A 20,054-nucleotide genomic window follows, 5' to 3' on the forward strand; every position below is an offset into this window, starting at 1 on the left:
GATGGTGGTCGGAAAGTGGTAGAATCTTGGTTAAATTACAACAGAGTTGTCTGAAGGATTACTGCATGGTATGGGAAAAGTAAAGGGCGCTTCTAATGTTTTGGGCCTGAGTAACTGGAAGAATGGAGTTCCAGTCATTGAGAAAACTTCAGGAGGAACTGGGGAGAGGGTAGGACATTTTATGTTTGGGATGCCTATTCATCCTCAAAGTGAAGATTTCAAAGTAGGCAGTTGGTTACATAGACTGGAGGTTGGGGTACACGTTCTGGGCTGGAGGCACATAGTTGAGAGTTATAATCATATCAACGGTATTTAAGGCCCCAAGACTGAATGAGGTCATCTAAGGAGTGAGAGAAGACAGGAAAGAGATCCAAGACTAAACCCTGTTACTGCTCTATGTAAAGGTCAGGCAGGGAGAAAGCCCTGCAACAGACTGAGGAAAACAGCCGGAAAAGTAGGCAGAACAACAGCCAATTGTGACTTCTTAGAAGCCCAGTATTTCAGATGTAGTGATTGCTTATGTTAAATGCTGATAGATCAAGTAATTCAGGCACTGAAAAATGACTATAGGATTTAGTAATGTGGAGCTCACTAGTGACCTTGGAAAAAGTTTTATGTAGTGGTGTCGGTTAACTGGAATGAGTTCAAAAAAGAATGAGAGGAGAGAAATTTCGTATTTGTGAATTCACCTACTGACTAAAATTTAATAGGTAAACCCAAAAGCAATACTTGCAGTGCTTTCCCCAGCTTTTTGCAGGCACATACAGCGTGGCAAAAATTTTGAGTTGCCTGCAGCAATTCCCAGCTGAGGTAGAAAAAAGCAACCGTTTTATTTCAGCTATTGCACTATCAACAAGTATCCTTTTCCTGGTCTGTTTAATGCTATACTGTTCATATATTTGTGCTTTTTGTTGGTTTTGTTGTTTAAAATGTCCAAATGTAATGCTAAAATGTTTAGATTTCCTAAGCACAAGGCTTTGATGTGCCTTACGCAGAAAATAATCATTAGATAAGCTACCTTATGCATGAGTTACAATGCCATTGGCCGTAAGAGCAACTACTAAATCAAACATATATATTAAATCAGATGTCTTTAAACAGAAATACATAAAACAAGGATATGTATTGATAGGGTCACAAAAATGTATTGATCAGAGCCTGCTAGAAACCTTGGTTTTCTCCCTGGAAGCAGTGGTTCAGTCTTGCTAAGTGTTTGCTGCAACTTTATAGAACATAACTCCTCTGAATAAAAAGAATTAATTTTAACATAATAGAAATATTTTCAAGCATCTTTTGAAAATGATGTCAGAAAGGCAGATAATTGTTGAATGACCTTTGACAAAAGTTTTTAAAACAGCATCTGCTAGGAAGCATATTTTTGATAGCCACTTAAAAATGTCAGCAAATTTGAGACTTTTCTTTTTGCAAAGGAAATTGTGTATTACACATACTTACCTTTTGTCAAGGAAAGACAGAGGAATGAAAACAGTGCCTTCAATTGTATTATAGCTCTTCAAAATATGAAATAAGGCATATCTTAAATCCGAGCAATGGGTAAGTGGAATCTGTAACCTATTCTCCTTTTCACATACTTTAAATTTGAACCTGTAAATTAAATAACTCTTTTTTAACATTTGACTACTTGCTAAAGTGCAACCATCATCTGATGGTCAGCTCATAATTGGCTGGCTACGTCACTGACCCACAGAAAAGTCAGGACACGGTGTTATAACAAATAAGTTGAGGGTTTTAAGGCAGTTTCACCGGTCACTGGTGTTGTGACCTCACTGCTCTAAAGCTATAGATTACGCTCCTGCTATAGTATTCTAAATAACAGCAAGAAAGCACGTCCACGTTTGGGGGCGCTGTCTAGGAAAGAGACCAGACACGTGCCAGCCACTCATCAAAGGCTGGAGATGGATGAGCATGTCTAGCCTTCAGCTGAACGGGACGGGGAGCCTCCAAACAAACTCAGTGTGCAGCTAAACTGAATTCGACGGCACCGGAAACAGCAACTCCCACTTGGGGCGCTGCGGACACACGAGTTGAGGGTGCCTTCCAGGAAGCCAAAAAAAAAAAAAAAAAAAAAAAAAAGGAAAACAGAGAAAAAGGAGGGATAGTGGGGAGCAGGGCCTAGGCCGCCGCCCACACGCCGCACCCCAGCCTCCTCGTCGTCCGGGCTGCTGCCCGCGGCTTTTGGCAGCTTGCTGGTAGCCTAGCCCTCGGACCCCAGTGCCAGGCGGCCGTTGCCCGCCGGTGGGGACCTCAGGTGCGTACCCCGCCCTCGCCGCCATTAAGAGCGGGTGCTTTTCTTGGAACTTTCTTCTCCCGCGGACCTGGCGAAACGGAGGCCATACGCCCAGGCGCCCGAAGGGAAGCGCCCCTTTCTCCGCCAGCCCAGCTGGTCCCCGAACCCTGTCGCGGAGAGCAGGGCCCCAGGAGTGGGGGTGGGGCAGGGAAGCCCTGCCGTGGGGGCAACGGTCGCACGCACGGAACGCGCATCCTTCTCCCTTCTGATTGGCTGTGTGGGGCAATGGGGCGGATGCTGCAAGCTCTGGGCCCCGAGCTAGCTGCAAGCTGTGGACCCTTTGGGGCACGGTGCCGGTGAGGTCACGCTCCGCCTGACGTGCGCAGGGCTCTCGTTCTGTGTGCGGACGTGTCTGATTGGTTGGGTGAGGGGGGCTGGGTCGCTGCAGTTGCTTGGTAACTGCCGGGCGCCACCCCTCACATGCGCGTTACTGAGTAGCCAGCAGCCTTAGTTTTGTCGTGGGTGTTGTCAGTCGCGCAGCCGGCGGGTTAGTTGGCAGAGACAGTAAGATTAGCCTCTGGCCCAGGTCTGCAGTCCATTATGGCTTAGAGATAAAGGGGGAAAAAGGCTCGCAGGGCTATTTTCTGCCCTTCAAACCCAAGCTTTGCTGTTTAATAACATTATTGAGATACTCCATAAAATTTCACTATTTCAAAGTGCATAATTCAGTAGTTTTTAGTTTATTCATAGAGTTTTGCAATCATCTAATTCCTGAACGTTTTTATCACGCAGAAAGAAACCCCATATCCTAATTAGGGAACCATTCTCCATTTCCCACCCCAGCCCTTGGCAACCGCTAATATACTCTGTCTCTATGGCTCTACCGATTCTGGACACTTTTTCCTGCAGATGGAATAAGGAGTCTTATGGCTTATTTTATTCTTTTTTGAGGCTAAATAATCATTATATGGGTATACCACATTTTAATTTTCCATCAGTTTATGGCAATTTGGGTTGTTTACTCTGTTTTGGGCTGTTGAGAATAATGCTGCCATGAACATTTCGTGTACACATTTTTGTGTGCATGTTTTCAACTCTTGGGTATATACCAAAGAGTGGAATTGCTGGGCCAAGATTTGTGTTTTAAGGGAGGAAATTTTCATAGTTTAGTTTCGTGGTGGTAATTTGAAGTAAACAGATGTCTAGATACAAGATTGGATGTTGGCAAATTGAATACTACTCAGAGCTGCAGCTGAAGAATTGAGCATCCTTTCTCCAGTTTTCCACTTGGGGAGGAAGGCTTGATCTTATATGCCTTTAGTGGACACAGGGCTTGGCCCCAGCTGCGGCAAATGTTAATCTTCAGTGGCAATTTGGAGTGGGTCACCCTTCTGTATGTTGTTTAGCTTCTGGTGTCTGCTGGCCAGAACTCTGGGTTTTTGCCCACTCCCTCATCCTGGACAAGCTCTTTCTTTGTTCTCAGTCTGCAGACCTTACGTGCCTTCACTCTCTTATCTCCCCAGTTGTTGACTCTGTCCCCAGATGCCCTGGACTATTTCAAGGATGTCTGGCTTTTGCTTTGCCTTTATTACCTGCTCTTCTGCCATGTCTGTGCAGGTCTGTCTCACTTGAGAGTGCAGGCGGTGGATTTTATTCACCTTTGTTTCCTCCCTGCCAGCAGTGTATGTTTTCACATAGCAGGTGTTCAGTACGTTTTTGGTTATTGTTGTTATTTTAATTTTTATTAATTTATTTGGCTAAGCTAAACTTCTTGACTATATTAATCATTTAAATTTGTTCAAAAAGATATGTTATTTCTAGTTTTCTTCCATTCTCCTTAGTTATTCCAGAATAGACTACTTCATTGTCTTGAATACTTTGTTGTTATTCTTTTAAAAAAATTTTTTCAGTTTTATTGTGGTATAATTGACATACAATATTGTATTCATTTTTGGTAACACCATAGTGATTTGATATATGTATGCATTGTAAAATGATCACCACAATAAGTTTAGTCAACATCCATCACCTCACATAGTTTTATTTCTTGTGATGAGAACTTTTAAGATCTACTCTCTTAGCAGTTTTCAAATATACCATACAGTATTGTTAACCATAGTCACCATGCTTTACACTACATCCCCAGGACTTATTTATTTTAAACTGTAAGTTCATTCCTTTTAACTGCCTCAATACATTTTTCTTGAATGCTGAAAAGGTTACGCTTGAGTTTGTAGTTTCCATTGACTGTAGGCCTGAGCTGAGCTGTGGAGAGTGTGGTACTCCAGGAACTTGTAAATTAAAATCAAGGTGTCAGAGACCTGAAAAATTAACCTTTAGAAAGGAAAACTTAGAAACACTTTAAAAAATAAACCAGGCCTATATTTCAAGATTTCCAAGGTTTGATAAATGAAATAGATGATATTCCAAATGATGAAGATTGTAAGTGATGGAAATGAATTGTAGATCAAGGATGGGCAAACTTTTTCTGTCAAGGTCCAAATAATAAATATTTCAGCTTTGGAGAAACATGGTCTGTCACATGCATGCAGCCTTGCCTTTGACGGAAAGCAGCCATATACAAGATGTAAACAAATGAGTGTGTCAGTGTGCCAATAAAACTGTATTTACAAAAATAGGTGGCAGTCTGGATTTGACCACAGACCGCAGATTGTTGACCCCTGTTTGCTTTTCAATAGTAAAATATGTTGAAAAAGCGAGAAAGTCCCCCAGGGTTGCTGGGAAAACTATGAGACTTTAGGATCTTTTTAGTTTACATGTCAGTTTTAAAAGCCAAAAATTAAGTATTATATAAAATCTGTGATCAAAATGAACATTGCTGGTGCTTTAGATTTGAATAGAAAAATAGTTATTACCTTATAGACTGCGAGATTTTACTCTTGTGATATAAGCCCTCATTGTCAAGGATTTTTAGCTTTATTAGAATGCAGTGATTTTTTTTTTCCTCAGGGTGGGAAACACCATGTTGGCTTATAACTATGTTTCTTTCTTTCTTTCCTTTTTTTTTTTTTTGCATGACTTTTTTTCCCCAGCTTTATTGCAATATAACAAACAGTTGCTTGTATTTATATTGTACAATTCAGTAAGTTTTTTTTTTCAATTATAGTTGGTGTACAATAATAGTTTCAGTTGTACAACATAGTGATTAGAGATCTATATAACTCACAAAGTGATCACCCCACTAAATCTGGTACCTCTTCCCCCTTACGATTTATTATAACATCATTAACTATTTTCCTTAGCTAACATTTTATATCTCTATGTCTGATTTGTAACTATCCATTTGTACTTCTTAATCCCTTTACCCTCTTTCACCATCCCCCCCAACCCCCTTCCCATCTAGTTGCCCTCAAAATATTCTCTAGTCCTATGAGTTTATTTCCATTTTTCTTGTTGTTGTTTGTTTATTTTGTTCTTTAGACTCCACATGTGTGTGAAATCATGCGATATTTGTCTTTCTCTGTCTGACCCACTTAATTCAAAATATGCATTGTGGCCACACCTATAATTGTGACCTCTCACTAAGTCCTTACAAGCTAGCTTTTCCTGCAGTATTGACATAGATCATAGTTTCTAACATGCATCATCCAATGAAGTAGTTTAGGTGTATAAAAACATTCATGTTTAAATGCTGGATTCACATGTAGTGTTGTGAGATGCTCATGCTGAGAGGCCCCAGAGAACTGAGATCATTTGAGGGGCTCACATATTCCAGGCTCTGATCTCATGCTCGCTCCTAAGTCAGGTGTTCCTATATCGGAATTGCAGAAAGTGACTGTGATATTTAAATAGCTGTTTTTCTCATTTCACTTTTTCAGCTCAATCATGGTTAAACTCTCATAAGCTGAATGTGTGTATGACATGACTCCATTGTATCTATTATTTCTCAATTCTTTCCTTAGAGAATTGAGAAATAATGGATTTCCTCTAAAACACAAAAGTAAATTGCTTGATCAATATCTATTAGTGCCAGTGGTAAAGATACTGTTTCTGTCCATTACATCACTATAATCCCTAAGAAGACTGTGATATCAAAACTATGGTTTTCAGCAGAAAATAAAATAATAGGCTGAACAAAACTAGGTGGAACTCAAAAACATCGAATGATCATTTTGACCATTTTTTCTTCTTGCTGAATAAACTACGCAGACATAAATAATATTTGAGCTCGGATATGAGTGTCCCAGTTTGACTGCTTTTTGGTTTGCTTCATCGAGAGATCTCTGAGCTTAAAGGTCATTTTAAGGACACACAACGTAATGTTCTAGTGGTATTTTTCATTTCACAAACCACCCACATGGAAACATTTTATAATACATCCTCCAGACACTTGAGAGTGAAGGGAGCACTATTACTAATTTCACCTGCAATGATAGTGAACTAGAACTGTCCTGGCTGGGACTTGCGGTCACCCTAATCATGGGGCATCTGCCCCTACAAGGTCCTTTATCTAGGCTCCAAGCGGTCTTCCATTTGCTTGTCTGCCCCTCCACTGCAGCCCCAGCCTCTGCTCTACCTTGAATCATCTGCACAACCCTGAGCAAGCTTCCTCCCCATTCTGGGTGCTTGCATGAGAATAATTTTTCACTTAGAAGGTGTGTGAGTATTAAAATGGATGATCAGAAAAGCAGTGGCACCTAGTATGTGTTCGCTGAGTGTTAATTTCCTTTTTCTCCATCCAGCCTCTCTTTGATTTCATTTGATTTTTTGAAACAGCCTTACTGAGATAAAATTCACATACCATACAATTCACCCATTTAAAGTGTATATATAGTTCAGTGGTTTTTAGTGTATTCATAGAGTTGTGTAGTCATCATCACAGTCAATCCTGGAACATTTTCATCATGCCAAAAAGATACCCTGTACCCTTTAGCTACCCCACCCCTCAGCCCTAAGCCACCATTGATCTGTCTCTAGAGATTTCTCTATTCTGGACATTTTGTGTGGATAGATTTATATAATATGTGGTCCCCTTGATTTTAAATTGAGGGGGCTCAGACAAAGAGGTGATGGTGGTTGATTTAGTGTTTCCTTCATAGCAGAGCCTGGATGCAGCTCACTGGCGTCATAGAGCTGGTTAGTGGTCTTTGAAACCCACAACCTGGCTCTCATGGCTGCTGGTTCTGTGGGGACCAGCACATTATGCCTCATGCTCTGTAAACTTATGTCACCAGCCTGGCCTGCTTTATTTCTCTTTTGCTTGCAAATATCATTAAGCCAGCTATGGAAGGGGCATGACACAACTGACAAGTATTTAGTTTGCATGCTTTATTTCAAAAAACTCTATGGTGTTGGAGAAACTTTTTCAAAGAAATTTCTTAATGCTAACTTGATTTAGAGTTTAGCAAAATTAGAGTAAGCTTTTATGCAGCAGAAGTCCTAGAAAAAAGGAAAGAAGGGGCTTTCTCTTCCATTCAAACCCACTTATCCCTTTTCTGTGTATGTGAAATGAAATGTGGTGTCTGGCACTGCCATACTGAAATCTGACAAAACATCATCGCATCAGCAAGGATCATTTCCTTACCCTTCTCATCTGGGAAGCAGTTAACTTGAATTTACTTTATGGGGAGTTGATGTCTAGGTTTCTTGGAAGAGACATTATATGAAAGTTAGCATTACTATACAGAGAACTTGGGAAAACTATTTAATATCTTTACATGTCAATTTTTTCAACTCTAAAGGAAGGTTTGAAGTAGGTCATCTGTGAGGACCCTCACAGCTGTAACCTTATGTTTAGCAGGACACTGTGCATTTCTGGCATTTACTTTCTTCTTCTTTTGTACAGGGATCATGGCCCAAGTAGCAATGTCTGCCCTGCCAGTTGAAGATGAGGAGTCTTCCGAGAGCAGGATGGTGGTGACATTCCTCGTGTCTGCTCTTGAGTCCATGGTGAGACAGCTTCACAGTCCTATAAAACGTTCCATGGTTGGATGACTGGCGAAATAACAGAACCAGGAAACACTTTGCTGTCATTTTTAATGTTCAGCTTCAGTTTTGCATGTGCCCACCCTTCTTCACAGAGGGTAATGGGCTTATCAGATAACTTTTTAAAATTATCTATTTTTGTTTTTTGTACATTATTGATATGATATTAATTTAAGCTTTCCAGATCTGAAAATTTACTTGAGGAGAAGGCACCTGTGTTACCTTGTTTGAGAATATTTTTTTTGGTCTAAATTCAATAATAACCCACTTTTATGTATCTGTTTACATCCAAATGTAAATGGTAAATTTACATAACCTCAAAATATCTCATCACAAGATACTTCTTGATTAAAAAGGGAAAATCAGTAACTTTATAAAAATGAGGGAAGCTGACAGATATCCCCTTAATGAAGTGATCAAAGCAAACATCAGCAGTAATGGGACAGACTGACATCACGTGCCTCCTGATACGCTACACTGAGAAGAAGCAGTACCACTTCTGTGGCGTTCCTATCAAAACTGCATATCCTGAATCTCATGAGAAACATCAAACAAACCCAAATTATGGGACATTCTACAAAATAACTGGACTAGACTTCTATAAATGCCAATGTCATGAAAGACAAAGAAAGGCGGGAGAGCTGTTCTAGATAGAAGGAGACTGAAGAGACAGGACACCAAACCTGGATTGATTCCTTGACCAGAAAAAAACATAAACATAGATATTTATTTTTATTTTTCTATAAAGAACATTATTGGGTCAATTAGCAAAGTACCAAACTCAAACATAACTCATACACACATGAATTCGCATACACACACACACACACACACACACACACACACCCTTAGACCCAACATATTTCAACTGTAGAAAACCAAATATAAAGAGAAATTTTGAAGGCAACCTATGATAAACTAGATAATGATCCCCAAAGATATCCATATTCTCATCCCCAAGCCTGTGAATGTTGTATTACCTGTCAAAAGGAACTCTACGGATGTGATCAAGTGCAGGCTCTTGAGATGGGGAGATTATCCTAGATTATTTGGAGATAAATAAAATTGTTTTTTTTTTTCTTTTAAAACTTGTAATACATTTTAAAAGAAAACATCAAGATCTGTTTGAAGAGAACTAGAAATATCTTAACCTAGAACTGATCACATTGCTTTATTTCACAAATATTCATGAAGTGCCTCCTACATCTAGACCTTCTTCCAGGCACTAGGGCCACAAGACTTGAGAAGACAGATGAGGTCCCCCTCACAAAAATCTGTCCTGCTTGGAGAGAGAGACAATGAGCAAGTTCTGTGTGTGCATGTTTGTATTAGTAAATATAATAAATGTAACATAAAGAAACGGAAGGTCAAGAAACAGGTTTAGGGAAGAGACAGATGGTGAAATGAACAGACGGTCATGGAGAAATTATGCAAAGACCTGGATGAAGTGAGTCATACCAGTATCCAGGGGCAGAGTGTTCAAAGTGGTGAGAACAGCTTGTGCAAAGGCCCTGCGGTGAGAACAAGGTTGTTATTTTCAAGGACCATCAAGAAGTCTAGTAACACTGGAGCAGAGTGAGCAAAGGAGAAGTGGATAGAGGTAAGGTTCAAGAGGCACCTTGTGGGGGCATACGGGCAACTGAGGCTGCAGGCAGCGGGCCTGCGGACCCGCAAACCCGTAGACCTGCGAACCCGCAGACCGGCGGATGCACAGGCCCCCCACCTCGCTCCCTCCCTCACTCCCTCCGGCATGGCCAGCTTCCTTTTGTCTTTCTGGGCGGCGATGAGCTCGGGGCCCATGGAGCAGCTGCAGGCGCTAGGAGGTCCAATCTCCTAACCACCCTTCCGAGGCAGCAGCCGGCGTCCTGCGCGCAAGGAGGGCATGGCCTAGTGGCCGGACAAGGACACAGAACCAGCCCCGGAGGTTCTGACCCCTACTCCACCTCCGCCTCCACTCCGTCTTGGGCACCTGCCGCCATGGGCAAGCAGAACAGCAAGCTGTGGCCCGAGGTGCAGCAGGACCTGCGTGAGAAGATGGAGTTCACTGACTACGAGCTGCAGGAGTGGTACAAGGGCTTCCTCAAGGACTGACCCAGCCGCCACCTGACCGTGTACGAGTTCAAGATCTACACCAACTTCTTACCCAATGGCAGCGCCTCCAAGTTCGCGGAGCACGTCTCCCGCACCTTTGACACCAGTGGCGATGGCACCATCGACTCCCAGGAGTTCATCATCATCATGCTGAGCATCACCTCCCGCGGCAAGCTGGAGCAGAAGCTCAACCGGGTCTTCAGCTTGTACGACCTGGATGGCAGCGGCTACATCAGCCACAGCGAGAGGCTGGAGATCGTGCAGGCTATTTACAAAATAGTGGACTCGGTGATAAAGATGCGGAGGACGAGTCCACCCCGGAGAAATGGACAGACAAGGTCTTCAGGCAGATGGACACCAACGATGAGGACAAACTGTCCCTGGAAGAATTTATTAAAGATGCCAGAAATGACCCCTCCATCGTCCGGTTGTTACAGTTCGACCCCAGTAGCAGAAGTCAGTTCTAAGGAACCCCACGTCTGGACAGTTAACAGGGAAACAGAATCGTCTGGCCATTTAAGCTTTAATTGGAAAAGTGGATGCCGCCTCAGTCATTCCTGCTCTCCCAGCCGAGGCCAGGTGACACGTGGCACCTGCCCGGCCCTGCAGTTGCACTCCCCTCCTCCTGGCCTTTTCCTACCGCCTCCCCAGTCCCTCCAGGGTGTCTAGGGCTATCCCCGGGGATGTTTACATTCAGGGCTCAGTATTCTCACTTCCAGGGCACCTCCCTACCCGCAGGGAAGAGGACACAGCCAAGGACACTAGTGGGACTTTCTCACATGGAACCAAAGCCAGCTAATTTATTTTGTGACTGCAGGTGACTCTGCAAGTAAGGTCGGGAGAAAAACAGAGAGAGAGTAGATGATGGCAAGCCCTCCACATGCATGGCACCACCTAGCTCATTTGTTTTCTCTGACTAAAGCCACTCGCACATTTATATATTGTGGTCGCCTTTCTTTTAATATTTAAATTATACATATAGTGAAGTGAACTGTCACTTGTAGGTCCCATACTTAATGCCTTGATTGTCTTTGAAGCATGGTTCCCTCGTGGCCTGTGACCCCTCCCAGCCTGGTTATTTTGTGGTATTTATGCACTCAATCTGCCTGTTTCAAAAGGAAATGCATGCATGCCCATTGCTGTGGAGACCCTCCATGCAGGTAGTGATACAGGCATCTATGTAAGGTTTGTCTTCCTATTGACTGGTCTGACATTTCTGGTTAAAATGATCAAAAAAAAAAAAAAAAAAAAGGCACCTAGTGGTCAGATCATATAGAGCTCTGAACTTCTTTCCTCAGTGTGGTGGGAACCACTGGAAGGTTTTGAGTGAAAGGGCGGTGTGGGGGAATGGTACTTCTGGAAGCAGGGAGATTAGTTAGCAGGCTGAGGCTGTGGCTGTGGTTTGGCTAGGAAATTTCAGTGTCTTAGTCTAGGATAGGAATGGTAGAGGAGGTAAGAAATGATAGGACTAGAATGATCTGTTGAAGGTAGAGTCAATAGAACTTACTGATGGATTGGACGTGAGCTATGAAGTTTTCCTCGGGGAAAATGAGAGTTTTTTGTTGTGATAAGATATTTATCTCTCTCACATAAAATTTACCATTTTAACCATTTTTAGTACACAGTTTAGTGGCATTAAATACACTCACATGGTTGTGTGGCCATCACCACCACCCATCCCCAGAACTTTTTCATCTTCCCAAACTGGAGCACTTCACCCTGTTTACCCTGCCCCTCCCTCAAGCCCCTGAGCACCAAGGAGTTTTGGAGGTTTTTTAAAATAAATTTTTATTTAGGAATACTTTTAAGATTTATAGAAAAATGGGAGAGTACAGAGAGTTCCTATATACTCCTCACCCATAACATATATGTCTACAGTATGTTTTATATAATTATGATTCATTTGTCAGAAGTAATAGACCAATATTGGCATATTACTATTAATTACCTCCAGACTTCATTCAAATTTCATCAGTTTTTTTCTGTTCCAGGATCCACCCCATGGTACCACATTGCTTTTAGTCATCATGTCTCCTTAGTCACAGACACTCCTTTGAGGTGTCTGTGAGGGCGTTTTTGGAAGAGGGTAGCATTTGAATTGGTAACCTGAGTAAAGCAAATGGCTCTCCCAGTGCGGATGTGCCTTATTCAATCTGTCGAAGGCCCAAATAGGAGAGAAAGATGGAGGAAGGTCAAATTTGTCCTCTGCCTGCCTGTTGAGCTGGAACATTGATCTTTCCCTGCTCCTGGTTCTCAGGCCTTCAGACTTGGACTAGAATCTATGCCGTCAATTCTCCAGCTCTCAGGCTTTTGAACTACACCACCAACTTTTCTGGGTTCTGGCTTTCAGACAGCAGATTGTGGGACTTCCCAGCTAATTACATGACCCAATTCCTTATAATAAATTTCGTATGTATATAATTTTCTGTCGATTCTATTTTTTTGGGAGAACCCAGACTAATACAGGTAGCATCTGCCATGTTCCTCCATTGTTAAGTTACTATTTTTCTCTCTCCATATCCTGTTCCGGGGAAGCAAGTCACTAAGCACAGCCCCCAAATAATGATTCTTAATGCTTGTAATGGAAGGTGACATGGCCTCTATCACAGGGCCAGTGGGAGTGTGAGCCCCACCTCTGAAATACTGTTTGTGATAAATTTCAAGAACCTTAAAAAAAATTTATATCCTTTGACTCGGGTATTTCACTTGTCTGAATTCATCCCATGGAAACAAACATGCACAGAAATATTTATGTTCTCGGATATTTATTATAGTATTATTTGTAATAGGAAAAAACTTTTCAAAGATGTTATGGTTAAACTGGCACATAGTGATTACATTGGGCCAAACTGGATAATCTAAGATAGAATATTATACATTTATTCAGAAAATCATGTTTTTCAGTATTATAAATGCTCAAAAATAAATAAAGCAGAATGCCAACCTATATACAGTAGTACGATTCTAATTTTGTTCTTAAAAATTATGTGTATATGTAGTTCAGGACATGAATAGTGGTTAATTCTGGATAACGGGATTATTGAGGATTTCTTTTTTTCTTCTGTGTACTTTTCCATATCTACTAAAATTTTTTAAATATACATATTTCATGAGAAAAAATTGTTTTAAGAAGATCTTTTCTATTGAAGATGACCAAAGTAAGGCTAAAATCGATAACATCACCTGATATCAGAGTCTATATGTTAGAGTAACTGCTGAATTTTTGGCTCATTTGATAGAAACAGAGATTTGCTCTGAAGCTAATGGAGCCAGAGCTTCCAGGCTCCCCTCTCTCGCACTGGCCCCTTCCGTGGCCTTGGGAAAGTCCTAGCAATATGTGCACATATGTTTTTGTATAGTTTGCTAAAACAAGGTATTTTAACCACATCAGTTAAAGTTACTGTCACCTTCTACTCTCTCTGCCATAGCCCCTGTACTAGTTTCCCGTGACTGCTGTAACCCATTACAGAAACTTAGTGGCTTTAAATAATACACATTTATTATCTGACTGTCCTGGAGGTCAGAAGGCAGAAAAATGGGTTTACAGGGCTAAAATCAAGGTGTCAGCAGGGCTGTATTGCTTCTCTGGAGGCTCCTGAGGAGAACCTGGGCCTGGCCTTTTTCAGCTTCTAGAAGCCGCCCGCATTCCTTGGCTTGTGGACCCTTCCAGCATGGGTACCACTTTACCCTTTGATTCCATTGTCCATCTCCTTCTGCCTCCCTCCTGATAAGATCCTTGTGATTACATTTGGCCCCCATTATTCCAAGATAATCTCCCCATCTCAAGATCCCAAATGCAGTCATATCTTTTTGCCATGTAAGGTAACATATTCATAGGCTCTGGGGTTAGGACGTGGACATCTTGGCAGGGTCATCATTCTGCTGACCATAACCCACTGTGTTGGATGATGTTGGAGTGGACATAGCATCTTTGGGTTCTTGAGAAGGGGAAGATGGACTGAGGATGCATTTAGTTTTAGTTTAGTAGTAAGTAAGTATTATGTGACTTACTGTTATTTTTGTGTCTGGGTAAGTTACTGCTAGACATCCCAGTGTAGGAATGATTTCCAGGAATATTCTTACAGTCCGCTATGTCCACTCATCTGGTAACATGATATCAAGGGACAAAGCTTGAGGTTGTATTGTATTCAGAAGTAGTTGGGGCAAAACAAGTTTTTAAATGTACAGAACTAGAAGCTAGTCTGTGGAAAATTCTTCCGATCATTAAATAGGTAAAAATGTAAACAGGATTTGTTTTTCACTGATATCTTGTCAAAACAGAAGTTTTTTTCTGGTCAGGAATATACCCAATAATGTAGCATATGCAGGTATAAATACTCCATACATTTTTTTTAACTTTTGAAAGGAATTATACCAAGTAGAATGTATCAGAATGCTTATCTGTAGGTCATAAACCTGTAGCACTATGAGGAGCAGCAAGTGTGTCTTCGTATGACTTCTTGTGTTTTATGCATCTCTACCATCAATAATAAAAATATAATCAACCATGTTGGAAGAAATATTAAATTATTAAAATAATATTAAAAATTATTGTCACAGGAAGAGGCAATCAAAGAGTCTGCAGCCAAAATACCATCATAAAACCTAGAAAAGAGCAGAAGAAAAAGATTCTGCACCCAATTCCAATGTAGTGGGGAGGTTTCCCACACCAACAAGCAATTCTTCTCCAACACCAATTGGGTGTCCTACAGTTCAACTCAGTTCTGCAACTGTCTTCCCAGAGAGCATCCGATCCCACAGTTTGCAGGCTCAGTCCCACAGGATTGCCCCACAAGACTGCCCCTTCTTCAGATGCCAGCTGCAAGTCAAGGCTGTCACTTGTGCTTCTGACCTCTTAGTTATAAATGGGGGTTCCCATGACTCCCTCCTTGGGTTCGATTAATTTGCTAGAGTGGCTCACAGAATTCAGAGGAACATTTTACATATTAGATTACTGGTTTATTATAAAAGGATACAATTCAGAACAACCCGATGGAAGAGATGCATAAGGTAGGAAATGGGGAAAGGGCACGTAGTTTCCATGCTCTCTCTGGGCACATCACTCTCCCCAAATCACGTGTTCACAAACCTAGAAGCTCCCCTATCTCGTCCTTTTGGGTTCCTACAGAGGCACATGATTGCTTAAATCACTAGCCATTGGTGATTGAACTCGACCTCCTGTCCCTCTCTCCTCCCCAGAGGTCAGGGGGTGGCACCGAAAGTTCTAACCCTCTAATCACCAAGTTGGTTCTCCTGGCACTCAGTCCCCATCCTTAGGTGCAGTCCAAAAATCAACTTTGTAAACATAACAAAAGACACTTTTTATCACTCTCTTCATTTAGAAAATTCCAAGGATTTTAGGAGTTCTGTGCCAGGAACAGTAGACAAAGACCAAATATATATTCCTTATTATAAATCACAATATCACAGGTGGTGAATAAAAAAAAAAATTCTTCTCTGGGTTTTATGATGTTTGTGGTATTTGCATGATAAATTTGTTTTGTTTTTTTTCTTGGTTACTTTTCTCATTTTAAATAAATATTCAGTGTGTACCTAATTTTATATTTTTTTCTTAAAGCAGACCTCTCAGGCCCCACAAAATCTGGATCTGCCTTTGTATAAAACACTTCATTCTTTGTTTCTATTTCAGTGTAAAGAACTGGCCAAGTCCAAGGCAGAAGTGGCCTGCATCGCAGTGTATGAAACAGATGTGTTTGTCGTGGGAACTGAGAAAGGACGTGCATTTGTCAGTGCCAGGACAGACTTGCAGAAGGATTTTGCAGAATACTGTAGGTGTTAAAGATTTTATTCTTTGTATTAATACATCCTAAAATACTTGTAGGCATGTCTTATGTAATGTTTTCTTCTAAAGTATCATAAACATCATACAAATGGTTCTGACATATCTCCTTTGACCTTGACATACCACTGAATACTTAACACTGGCCAGCCCAAGAAACATGGTCGATGTATTTTGTATTGTATCCTCAGCAGGCTTCTGGTTTTGTAGACTAAATTTGAAGCACATAGAGTAAATTGTCTTGGAATCCTAAAATAAAACCATGTTTAAAAAATCACTCTTATTTTACTCCTTCCCAAAGAAAAAGGAAAAAACTACTTACGGGTTTGTTGGGTATTATTTTCAGTTAATAACTGAAAATTATAATCCTTTTCCCTTCTTTTACTGTGGGCCTTCCAGAGCCTTCAGTATGCCAGTCTGTGTTGTGAGTGCCAGGGAATATTAGTGAGTATACCTGGCTGTATGTGAAGGAAGCTGTAGTGTAAGGCAGCAGTTCCCAGTCTCTTTGCACCAGGGACTAGTGCTCCTATGAGAATCTAATGCCTGATGATCTGAGGTGGAGCTGAGGCAGTGATGCTAGTGCTGGGGAGTCCACGGCCCAAGGTTTGGGGACCCCTGCTCTAAGATGTTAAAACCTACACCTATATAACGTCTATCTCTACCATTGTAGGTTATCTACCAAGTACTGAGTTAACAATTTTGTATTTCCTGGAATCAAAAAAGGAAAACAAACAGGGAAGTTTAAACAGAGGGTAAATATAGATGTAGATACAGCTATGTAGATATACAGATGTCTCCAAGGATTGGTAAAGGAAGTGTGTGCATATAATTTTACTACAAACATATATCTGTCTATCTAAGATTTTATACACAAACACACACACACACACACACACACACACACACACACACACACACACACGAAAGAGACAGAGAGAGAGAGGGACAGAGAGAGAGAGAGAGACAGACAGACAGAGAGAGAGAGAGATTGATTGATTCAGACTGACTTCTAAAACCAAAATTTAGGGCCTCTACTATCGAAGAGAGACTTGATTTAAGCAATCTTTAAAATACAGTAAGTATGTAACTGATGAACAAGAAAAGTTTTTTCAGTTCTTTAGCATCAGCTGCCAATTGTATTTCTAATTGTTAAAATTTAATTACAGGTTTTTTACAAGTTTCAGAGTTGCATGTTAATTTTTCAGTTATAGAACTATTCCTATTTTCTATTTCTTTGTATATACATTTTAGTAAACCTTATTTTTCAACTTTATTTTTAATTCGTTCATTTCCTCTAAGTTGTCAAATTTGTTAGCACAAAATGGCTTTATAGTATTTGCTTTATAATTTTAATCTCTATATCGACATCTTTACTTTTGCTCCTTTTATGTTGAGGTAGTTTCCTTTTTCAGCTCGTTGAGTGTTTTAATCATGAAAGAGGATTGAATCTTATCACATGCTTTTTCTGTGTCAACTGAAATGCTTCTGTGCTTTGCTACATTCTGTTACTGTGGTATATTATAGTGATTAATTTTCATATGTTGGACCATTTTACATTTGAGGCATAAATCTCACTCGGTTATGGTATATAATCTTTTTAATATACTGGTGAATTCTGTTTGCTGTATTAGTATTTTTGAGGATTTCTGCATCAATATTTGTCAGAGATATTAGTTGTTAGTTTTCTTATACTATCTTTGTCTGGCTTTAGTATTAGGCTAATGTCTCATGCAGTAATTAAAAAGTGTGCTCTTATCTTCAATTTTTTGGAAGAATTTTAGGAAATTGGTGTTAATTCTTTCAATATTTGTTAGAATTCTCCAGTGAATCCATCTGGTCTTGAGCTTTTCCTTGTTGAGAGGTTTCTGATTACTTATTCAATCTCACTCATTATTGGTTTGTTCAGATTTTATATTTCTTCCTAATTCAGTCTTGGTAGATTGTTTCTAGTAATTTATCAGTTTTTTTCTAGGTTCTTTAATTTGTTGGTATACAAATGTTCATAATATTCTCTTGTAATTCTTTTTATATCTGAGGTACTGGTTATAATGTCCTTTTTTCATTTTTGATTTTAGTTATTTGAATCTTTTTTTTTAAATCTAGTTAAGGGGCTATCAATTTTGTGGACCTTTTCAAAAACGTAACTTTCAGTTATATTGATTTTTTTCCTATTGTTTTTTAATTCTCTATCTTGTGTTTTAATCTTTATTATTTCCTTCATTCTGCTAGCTTTGGGTTTCGTTTTCTAGTTTCTTGAGGTATAAAAGTTTGTTGATTTGAGATCTTTCTTCTTTTTTAATATACTCATTTATATCTATAAACTTCCCTCTTAGAACTGCTTTTGCTATATCCCATAAGTTTTGGTATATTGTATTTTCATTTTCATTGTCTCAAGGTATTTTCTTATTTCCCTTGTGACTTTTTTGATCTCTTGTTTAACTTGCACATATTTGTGAGTTCTCCAGTTTTCCTTATGCAGTTGATTTCTAGTTTCGTTCCATTGTGATAAAAAAAAAAAAACTGCATATGACTTTGATCTACTTGAATCTGTTAAGTCTCGTTTTATAGCCTAACATGTAGTCTATCCTGAAGAATAGTCTTATGCACTTGAGTAGAACACACATTCTACTATTACTGAGTAGAATGTTCATAATATTTGTTATGTCCAATTGGTTTACAGTGTGGTGCGTTTCATCTGTTTCCTTTTTGATCCTCAGTCTGATTGTCCTCTCCATTATTGAAAGCAGAAGTAATGAAATCTCTTACATTATTGTATTGCTTTCTGTTTATCCCTTCATTTCTGTCAAAGTTTGCTTCATATATTTAGGAGCTCTGAGATTTGGTACATAAATATTAACAATTAGAATATCTTCCTGATGAATCGACCTTTTTATTATTATATAGTGCCCTTCTTTGTCCCTTATAATAGTTTTTGATTTAAGTCTATATTGACTGATATAGTATAGCCATTCCTGGCTACCTTTCACATTACCATTACCTTTTGCATCTCTTTTGGTTATCATTTGTATAGAATACCTTTTTCTCTCTTTTCACTTTCAGCCTATGTGTGTCTTTAAATCTAAAGTGAGTCCTATACATAATCCTATATAGAAGAAACCCTAAAGATTCCACTAAAAAACTATTAGAACTGATAAATGAATTCAGAAAAGTATCAGGATACAAAATTAATATTCATAAATTAGTTGAATTTTTATACACCAATAATGAATTATTTTTATACACCAATAATGAAGAGAAATTAAGAAAAGTATCCCATTAACAATTGCACCAAAAGAATGAAATACCTAGGAATAAATTTAGCCAAGGAGGTGAAAGACCTATACTTAAAAATTATAAGACATTGAAGAAAAAAACTGAAGAAGATACAAATAAATGGAAGCATATACCATGCTCCTGGACAGGAAGAATCACCATCATTAAATGGCTACACTACACAAAGCAATCTATAGATTCAATTCAATTCTTATCAAAACACCAGTGGCATTTTTCACAGAACTAAAACAAATAATCCTAAAGCTTATATAGAAACACAAAAGACCTCGAATAGCCCTATCAACCTTGAGAAAGAACAAAATTGTAGGTATCATGCTACTTTATATGAAACTATACTACAAGGCTATGATACTCAAAACAGCATGATACTGGCATAAAAACAGACACATAGATCAATGGAACAGAATAGAGAGTCCAGAAATAAACCCATGCCTGTATGCTCAATTAATTTATAACAAAGGAGGCAAGGATATAAAATGGAGAGACAGTCTTCAAGAAATGGTATTGGGAAAACTGGACAGATACATGCAAAAAAATAAAACTAGACCACCTTCTTACACCTTATTTAAAAATCAAATCAAAATGGAGTAAAGACTTATTTACAATAGCCATGATGTGGAAGCAGCCTAAGTGCCCATCAGCAGATAGTTGAATAAAGAAGAGGTGGTACGTATA

General features: G+C 39.6%; 1 protein-coding gene and 1 pseudogene across 2 annotated transcripts in view; both read left to right on the plus strand.

The window, feature by feature from the left end:
* The first annotated feature begins 2,134 nt into the window (after positions 1-2,134).
* Positions 2,135-20,054, plus strand: part of GTF2IRD2B (GTF2I repeat domain containing 2B) — a 50,808-nt gene continuing 32,888 nt past the window's right edge. For both annotated transcript variants that reach the window (XM_016153222.2, XM_016153223.2), the window contains exons 1-3: positions 2,135-2,269; positions 8,055-8,158; positions 15,936-16,074. In XM_016153222.2, the coding sequence (XP_016008708.2) occupies positions 8,060-8,158; positions 15,936-16,074 (238 nt within the window). In that variant the 5' untranslated portion in view covers positions 2,135-2,269; positions 8,055-8,059. The remainder of the gene's footprint in view (positions 2,270-8,054; positions 8,159-15,935; positions 16,075-20,054) is intronic.
* On the plus strand, positions 8,173-11,222 carry LOC107514980 (annotated as a pseudogene).

This window comes from Rousettus aegyptiacus, unplaced genomic scaffold (assembly GCF_014176215.1).
Source record: "Rousettus aegyptiacus isolate mRouAeg1 unplaced genomic scaffold, mRouAeg1.p scaffold_m13_p_8, whole genome shotgun sequence".
In the NCBI taxonomy this organism is placed as follows: Eukaryota; Metazoa; Chordata; class Mammalia; order Chiroptera; family Pteropodidae; genus Rousettus; species Rousettus aegyptiacus.